Genomic DNA, 8,526 nt, shown 5'->3' on the forward strand with positions numbered 1-8,526 from the left:
CAATAGCATTGCACAGAAAAATACAAATTGTGGTACCTTTCTTCAGCAAAAGCCTGCAAATCAAGGACAAAGTGGCACATTTGATCTGGGTTTGATATGTAACTAAGGTTGCAATATGGTCTGTACTCTACTGAAGTCTCTCAAATAGCACATCTGTTCCTTCCGAGTGGACAAGAAAGGTAAATAAGTTCTAAAAAATTTGGGGAAATCAAATTTTTCGCTGTGACGAGAATGACACTTATAACCTATTTTACCCAGGTCAACTCTTAGGGACATAATTTGTTATATATATATATATATATATATATATATATATATATATATATATATATCAAAGTATCAAAGTATCAAGACTGGCATATATATATATATATATATATATATATATATATATATATATATGTTGAAATATAGAGACAAGGACAACATACTGTAATCCACAGCAAGTTGACATTGTCGCTAAGAACATTACTGTCCCCTGAGATGTACTTCATCACAAATAAAAGCCACTTTAGAGAACACTGCACATCATGTTTACCAATATGTCCACAGTGGACCTATACGGCCACTCAACATAACTTGAAATAAACAAAGACTGGCATATCAATAGTTTTTTGTATCAACTGTTGTGTGACACAATAAAACACAATATTTTTCTGAAAGAAAATGTATAATGGCACTGTTTAAATACATTATTGATGTGAAAATTATTTGTACAAAAGAGAGTTCAGTTAACCATGAAACAAGCAGAATTTATTGAAAAACTGACAAAACAGCCCAGGTAAATGGTAAATGAGGGGGGAAAGTAATGAATAAAAATATTGGTTGGTATTAAACATACAAATTTGAAGCTACTTAAACCAACTGAACGAAAACAAACAAGCAAATGCTGTTATGTATCCTTGACACCTTCAGGAAGATTAATTGTGATCAATTGTAGATGAACTATGTTTTGATTCAATGTTATGGGTTGAACTTAAAAATAGCACTGGCAGACATTATATTTCGTTTGAAAAAATAGCCATCTTTGTTTTTAAAGGAGAGTATAAAATATGTTTTTGTTGAATAGATAATTTTCTAGTATGAACATATTTCCCTAGAGTGATGCACAGACACAATATGTGAGATTGTCCCCAAACACACACCACACACACACAAGCATAATTCTATAGAAATGCCACTAAGCTGTATCTCAAAAGAGACAAAAAGAGATTTTAAGCTTTTGTCTCAAATAATCAAACATCTACCTTTGCACATCGATTTCACATGTGATGGGATGCTGTCTCACTTTCTCCCTCTTGTGGACACTTGTAAAAATGAAACAGCATTAATGTACATCCTCAATCTCAAAAGTTGTGTAATGCAGTCTACAGATATGGGCGGGTGTAAAAACATACCTTACAGAATGATTCATATCTAATCCAAAGCAGATCTCTTTCTTGTTCATACCCATCAATGGCACATGCAGACAGGAGTATCTGACTCTTCTAGCAGCAGTGAAATGTGCATTAATGTGCATTTAATAATTTGTCTTAAAATTATAAAACAAAAGGTATTAAAAGCAGCATACCAATATGTGAAATCTATTTCTCACAAACAGTATGCATTGGTACCCTTTTTAGTTGACGTTAGACTTCGTATTTTTATTAAGAAGGCTATATCAGACGCATAATCACTATACATTGATTTAACATTACCTTTACAATTGAATCTTTCACTGAAATTACAGAATAAATATATGCACATTTTTAACTTTGTCAAATATTCGGGAGAAAACATTAAAAGTGCTTCCTAAAAAGCCGTTCCAGAAGAACCATAATATCCAGAAGTGTTTTTCTTAAGAAAGTGCGTTGAACTCCATAAAATCTTGAAACGTCTTTATATATTCACAAATATTGATCCTTGGATGCATCCTTGCGATAGAGTTCTGTCATCTTTTGTTATATAAAATTAAATAGACCACTGAACGGCTAATATGTCGCTGTATCTCTATAGCAGGTGAAGTTTCTCATCAACACCCTCCTCTGCAGTTGAATGCATGCAGCAAACTGCAAATATTCTACAAACTTTGCCAGGGCAAGTGTGCGTCCTCGCAAAAGCGTTGTAAACCTCAGCAAGTGAAGGCTTCTTTTAATCATATTTTGATGATTACGCTCCAGTAGCTCAACGACAAATCTGTTCCATACAAAAATAATGGGTGGTAACATTGCTGGCTACTCTGAAAAAAGGCACTTCATTGAAAATCTGAGTATGGCCTTTCCTCCAAACTGACTTGGGGGAATTGTGTGTGTGATACATACTGTATGATTTTGCCATGCTTCTTTTTTGATACTTAATCGTTGTGGGATTGGGTGAAGAAGGGGGAGGGGTTGTGAAAAAGAATATTATTTTAAATTCAATTAGAATCTATACGATTTCTCCAAGACTTCAAGGTAATCCGGCTTGGTTTGAAGTTTGGCCCTTAACTCGAGGTATTCACTTGGGGTTTGCTCAGGGAACCCTTTCCCCGCTGTAAAAAGTAATGTTTCTTTTAATCTGGCATCTTGCTGTAAATCAGGGTATTGCATTCCAGGGGGATGTGCATGTGCAACGTGCATGTCCTTTAATTTGGGTACAGTGCCATATAGGCAGTCTACAAAACCCACCGTTGGGGTTGGTCTCTGGCTGTCAATCATGGTAGGGCAAAGCACTCCATTCTCGTGAAAGCCAGCAATGTCACCGGACTGATTGACAGTGACTATAGTGTTGAGCTGGGAATTGGACACAGCCATAGTCCATTCCTTCTCTTTTTCCAAAAGAGTTCGATAATTACTGTTATTTTCCTTGGTTTCTGCAAACTGCCTGCCCTCTATCTCTCCCTCTCGTGGTTTGTAAATGGGATTGTTGCACATCTGAGTAACCGGATGAGGGATGTAGTCGTAGACATGACCGGGTGGTTTTTCAGGCGATGCGGTCTGTCTTTCCTCGAATATCTTGCATTGCATCTGAATGCCTGTAAGATCAACTTCCTGCCTTCTCCTGAAGGGAAGCTTCTTTCGTCTCCGTAGAACAAACGCAAACAGACCAGCGGCCACAAAAACAGCCGAGATGAAGAGGATCAACAGGCTGAGAATCAGCACAGAGAGTGGGACAGCTCCTGTTGCTGGCACATATCCTATCTCAGAACCACTGGTTGCTGTCATATCATTGGGTAAAACAGGAGAGGACGCTGTTATTTTCATCTCAGGGCAGATGACCTCCACCTCCAGGGTGCGCAGATCCTTACTAAGAGCAAAATCTGGGGTCTTGCAGGTCACTTCCCCCATGACAATGACAGAGCTGAGCTTTTCAATCCACTGCTTGAGCGGGATGATGTCGCAAGAGCAGTCCCATGGGTTCTGGTGCAGGTCGATTTGAACAATGGAGTGAAGATGTTCCAGTACGCCGCTCACAGGCAAGTACAGGAAGTAGTTGTTGCGCAGGTTGAGCCTGGCCAGGGAGGTGCCAGCGAAGGCATCCACGGGCAGGGTACGCAGCAGGTTGTCATTGAGAAATACCAGCTGCAGGTTCGGCATAAGGCTGAATGCGGCCGGTTGGATCTCTCGAATGACATTGTACTCAAAGTACAGGTAACTAAGTGCTTGCAGACCACGAAACATGCCTGGAGTGAGCCGTTCAATGTCGTTGCCATTCAAGTATAAACTTTTCAAATTAGGTAAGTTCATAAAGGCGCCTTCTTGAACGTATGATATCCGATTATTACCCAAGTGCAATAAATCCAAACTGGAGAAATTCCAAAAATCAGATCGATAAATTTTCTGTATCAGATTCCCACTTAAATACAGTTTCTTGGCATTAAGTGGACGTGGTAACAGCTCAGAAATGTTGTGGAAGCCTTTCTCTTTACAATTGACGGTGAGGCCCAAGTCATTGATGTGTAAATTGCACATACACCCTGTCGGGCAAATGATTGGTATAGGGGGTCTGGTCTGGTAAGCGGCAATAGGAGGCTGATTCAGCCCTGGGTAAATGCTACGAGGAGTGGGTGGTGTTTTTGTGGGTCTGGGCCGCTTAGTTGGCTTTACATGTCTCTCTCTGTACTCCACCGAGGAGGCTGTGTTATGAAAAGATGATAACATTGATGAAGGCTTGGTGGGCCAGACATTTTCATTATTAAACGGTAATCTGGGAATGCCATGTTTGGCCTCCAGCTCCGCTTCAGAAAGTAAAGGACAGAGTTCACTCCTTTTGATCTCGCGAAGGTCTTTGCCGTGTAAATGAAAGGGGTATTCACACGTGATGTCACCCACTAGAGCCGTGTATGGGATGCGCTCCAGCCATGTTTTGAGCTGAACGATGTCACACACACAGTTCCACGGATTTTCCTCGAGCTGAATCTCCATCAAGTTGCGACCGATGTATTCCAACGTCCCTTTATAGGGTAGAATTTTTAAGCGGTTGCCACGCAAGTCAAGGTGCGTCAGTGACACAGACCTGAATAATAAACTGGGTAGAACGGGTATCAAATTGTCATTCAAAATAAGTACTCTGAGTTTGTGTAGGTTCCGAAATGCCCCGCTCTCTATTCTCTTGATGACGTTGTAATCCGCCTGGAGATACTCGAGGCTCTCCAGCCCCATAAAAGTGTCATTCCTGAACACCTCTAGCTTATTCTCATGAAGAAATAGCTTTTTCAAAATGCTCAGGCCATTGAACGCACCCACATGTATGTCCTGCAGCGCGTTGTTTCCCAGATTGAGCGACACAGCATTGTTGAGATGCAAAAAGCTGTTAAAATACAGCTTGCGCATGGAGTTCCTCTGCAGATTGAGCTTAAATGGTCTCATCCACGTCTGTGAGATCTGGCTGACATTTGTAAATCCTTTGCTGTCGCAGTGGATGTGGAAAAAACCCTCCTTGACTTCACAGTAGCAAGGGTCAAAGCAAGGCTCATCTATTTCCTCTGACTCATCCAACAGAGGGATCGGCGTAGTCCATCCTAAAGCTATTGTGCTTAGCAGGGTAAACCACAGCATCCTTCCTCAGAGTCCTGATGAAGTTAAGGCTGAGAGCCACTTCACAGCACTGCAACAAAACAGAGTAAACATAGTGAGAGTTGAGAAGCCTCAGAGAGCGCACAACTGTGGTATTGTGCACAATAAATCACACGACAAACACAGACACCTCCTCTCTCCACATCATGGCATGTTTACGATAGAGATTATGAATTATCTTGGGTTTGACATCTCCAAAATACCTAAATACAGGACTCATGAAGATAAGTGTCACTGATGTTTTCAAAGACTGCATTAAATAAAAGCACATCTAAGCTTTTTAATGCACTTGACTATCATTAGAAAATATAAATATAAAACAGCCTATTTTTAAGTCTCACCACATCAGTCACACACACAGTGCAGGAAAGGGGACATTTGGCCACACTTCAGTTAAATGTGGATAACCAATCCATTCCATGTTCATGTCAACCTTAAAAGCATTAGATCGATAAATACAATTTTAATAGAATAACAAAAAAAACGATGACAGTATATGCGCAAAACATTTCAAAACCCGATGACAGGTGTATCCAGTAAGATTGTCGCCAAAACGCCAATTAGACCTTTAATGCGTAACGGAGGTTATTGGCTTTCTACAGTCTGAACACACTTAATTAGCGCAGATTGCAGTTGCGTGTTATCAGCAGATCAAGGGAGAAACTCAAAGCCAAACGCTGCTGAGTGTGCCACACTCTGCGTATTAGAAAATTCATGTGAATCTCTTTGCTTCTGGGCTCTCGAAATGAACAAAAGGACACACAGCCCTAGAAAAGATCTTCGTCTTTTATCCAGAAGAGATGGGTAAAAGTCCCCGCATTTTTCCATGAATAGCGCACTTGTATTGCTTTCCTCCCACCCTTTTTGGTTGCCTTGGCTTAGCAATCAATTCCAATGTCCTTCCATTCCTAAAACGTCTAGGTAGTGGACACCTACTCGGTTTTATTGGTGTCCAACTTTACATCTCCAACGGGTTTGGAGACGGGTGGTCCCTGGCTGCCTCCGATCGCTGCCTGAAAAAAACAGACGTTCACTGGAATGAAACGCAGTATCAAATGTCCACAATTTAAGCACAAGTATTACAGCTCCATCCCACTTTGCGGTAAATTAAAGTATATAATTAAAACTTAATAGTAAACTTGCATTTAAGATATTTTCGCTATAATGTTTTCGCTGAAAGCTGCTGAGTGTAATTTGTATAGCAGTGTCTGCGCATTTACACCAGAAACAAATCAATGCATCATTTGATTAAATATAGAGGTTATGCTGTTCAACCAAGTCACCTCCCAAAGTCTGAGAACCTCTGTAAATGTATTTGCGGAAAACTCACCTTTCTTCACTAGAGCATCCGAAATATAACGAGTTTAAAGATTGTTGGATCTCTCCCTTTCCACCAACGTCTCCTGTGATTTTTTTCCCCCCTCTCTCTCTCTCTCTTTCTCTCTCTCTGACCAAGAAGAAAAGAGAAGATGAAGACGTGATTTGAATGATATCCTTTTTTATTATTATTATATATATTTTTTTAGTATATGGTGCAGGTTCAGGTTCAGCTCAGTCCTGAAGCCTGATAGAAAACTGCAGCTCAGTTCCGCTCGGAGCGGCTCGGTTCGGCTCGTCCTGCTGCTGCGCTGCTGGCATCTCTCATCGTGCTGGAAAAAAAAAGCTTCAGATCGTCAGGGAAATGAGCTTTAAGAAAAGCGAGCGGGGAGGGAGAGGGCAGAGACTGGAGAGACAGCGTTGGCGTCGGTGCTGTTGGCGGAGAGGGTTGGGATGGAGGAGGCACAAGCGGTTTAGCGCGTCGAGTGCCGTACCGAGAGCGCGCGCGCGAGTCCGTGCTCTCTCTCTCTCTCTCTTCATCAGCGATGTAACATTTTGTTTTTAGACGATCCCCGCATCTCTCCTCATTTTCAAAATCGCGATCAAATGTCACGGTTTATTCAAGTTCTCTAACATCAGTTAACTCTTCTGATACTGTGAGTTTTCGTTAAACTCCTTTGTGCCAATTGTATTTATTTTTCCGTCTTTATTTCCTTGTAAAGTTTCAATTAAACCGTTGGAATGAGTGTCCGGGACTATACGGGACTAAAAAAAAGGACAAAATCTAGCTAACCATCATCTCTCTCTCTCTCTCTCTCTCTCTCTCTCTCTCTCTCTCTCTCTCTCTCTCTCTCTCTCTCTCTCTCTCTCTATCTATCTATCTATCTATCTCACTCTCTCCTTCTGCCACTTGTATTTTTTTTTTAGATAGTTTTTTCTGCAGGAACGACTGCTGAGATAAAATCATCCGTTGCGTGAGGCTCCGCGCGCTTCCCGCGCCCTGCTTTCCCGCGTCTTGTCTTCCCGCGCCCTGCCTGCAGCGGGCAACCGAGCTCTGCGCGTAGGCACTGGCAAGGAAAGGGTACCTTCATTTTCATGATATTTAGGCTACATCGAAATTAAGGAGATCGTATGGGTAACACTATATAATATCTTAAATTAATAACATTGGCGCATTTTATACAGTGCATTACCTTATATAGCCTACCTTATATACTGCTAATTAGATCCTTCGTGTAAATTAAAATAGTCAGAAATATCGCGAAACTTTGATCCATATATATTTAGGTCTATCTATTCGTTACGTACTTTTTCAGATGATGAAACTACAGATCTGCTAATCATGTATCTAGCTAATGTTAATGTTTATGACTTATTGTCCGTATATATTTAAACAAAAAAACTGGATTTTCATTATGATATATTACTGTAATTTCCACGAGTCGTGTGTTATTAAAAAAAATTCAAGGACGATGAAAATTAAGGATAATGATGATGATAATAACAGCTATAACTATCATTACTATCATTTATGGTTATTACATATCATCACAACATCTGTGACATATACTTCTGGTAACTCTCTGATATGGGGTTTTTATTACTATTTTATTTCCCTGTTGTATTCTCACACAACATCTGTCCTGTAACTGGCACAAAACTGAATTATAGATGATAACTTCCCCAAATGTTCCCGAAAATCCTCTGAATAGGCAATAGGATCAACATGAGCATGTTCTTGACTCATGACACCTGATAAGAAAGACTGTTTTCTGATATTATAGTATATACCAAAACCAGATGTCAGTGAAATTTCCTATAGTATTTTTCCACTATTATATGGGAAAATATATGTTGCATAAATGTACGACTTTTTTAACAGTGAAAATCATTCATGAACATGCATATTATGTTTGTGTTTCACATATATTGCCTTATATTAGATTTCTGTATGGTATACTTGCTAACATGGGCTGAGATTTAGGTATTATTTTCAACCCAACACACATCCAAACATTGTAAATGCACATTCCCTGTCCATGGTGCTGAAATTGAGTGATTCCAGGTTTCCACCATCTCTTACTAATATCCCAAGTTTCTGTTGATTCAGGATTATGACTTTGTAATCACCTTGTACAATATTTCCTATTACATAAATTATTGACTTTTTTCCATT

At 40.0% G+C, this 8,526-nt stretch overlaps 1 protein-coding gene across 2 annotated transcripts; it reads right to left on the reverse strand.

Moving 5' to 3' along the window:
- Window positions 1-743: 743 nt before the first annotated feature.
- On the reverse strand, window positions 744-7,066 carry LOC127661591 (SLIT and NTRK-like protein 3). 2 transcript variants are annotated; one of them, XM_052152354.1, is made up of 3 exons: window positions 6,364-7,066; window positions 5,970-6,046; window positions 744-5,064 (listed from the first exon to the last, which is right to left on the reverse strand). In XM_052152354.1, exon 3 carries the CDS (start codon window positions 5,013-5,015, stop codon window positions 2,400-2,402), a length of 2,616 nt encoding a protein of 871 aa, XP_052008314.1. In that variant the 5' UTR covers window positions 5,016-5,064; window positions 5,970-6,046; window positions 6,364-7,066; the 3' UTR covers window positions 744-2,399. The 2 variants fall into 2 exon arrangements, with proteins under 2 accessions (XP_052008314.1, XP_052008315.1); XM_052152355.1 differs by lacking the exon at window positions 5,970-6,046.
- Window positions 7,067-8,526: the final 1,460 nt, after the last annotated feature.

This window comes from Xyrauchen texanus, chromosome 21, assembly GCF_025860055.1.
Source record: "Xyrauchen texanus isolate HMW12.3.18 chromosome 21, RBS_HiC_50CHRs, whole genome shotgun sequence".
NCBI lineage: Eukaryota > Metazoa > Chordata > Actinopteri > Cypriniformes > Catostomidae > Xyrauchen > Xyrauchen texanus.

What these genes read in the sequence shown, in the direction of transcription:
- LOC127661591 (XM_052152355.1), bottom strand. Translation starts at nt 5,015, where the DNA reads ATGCTGTGGTTTACCCTGCTAAGCACAATAGCTTTAGGATGGACTACG.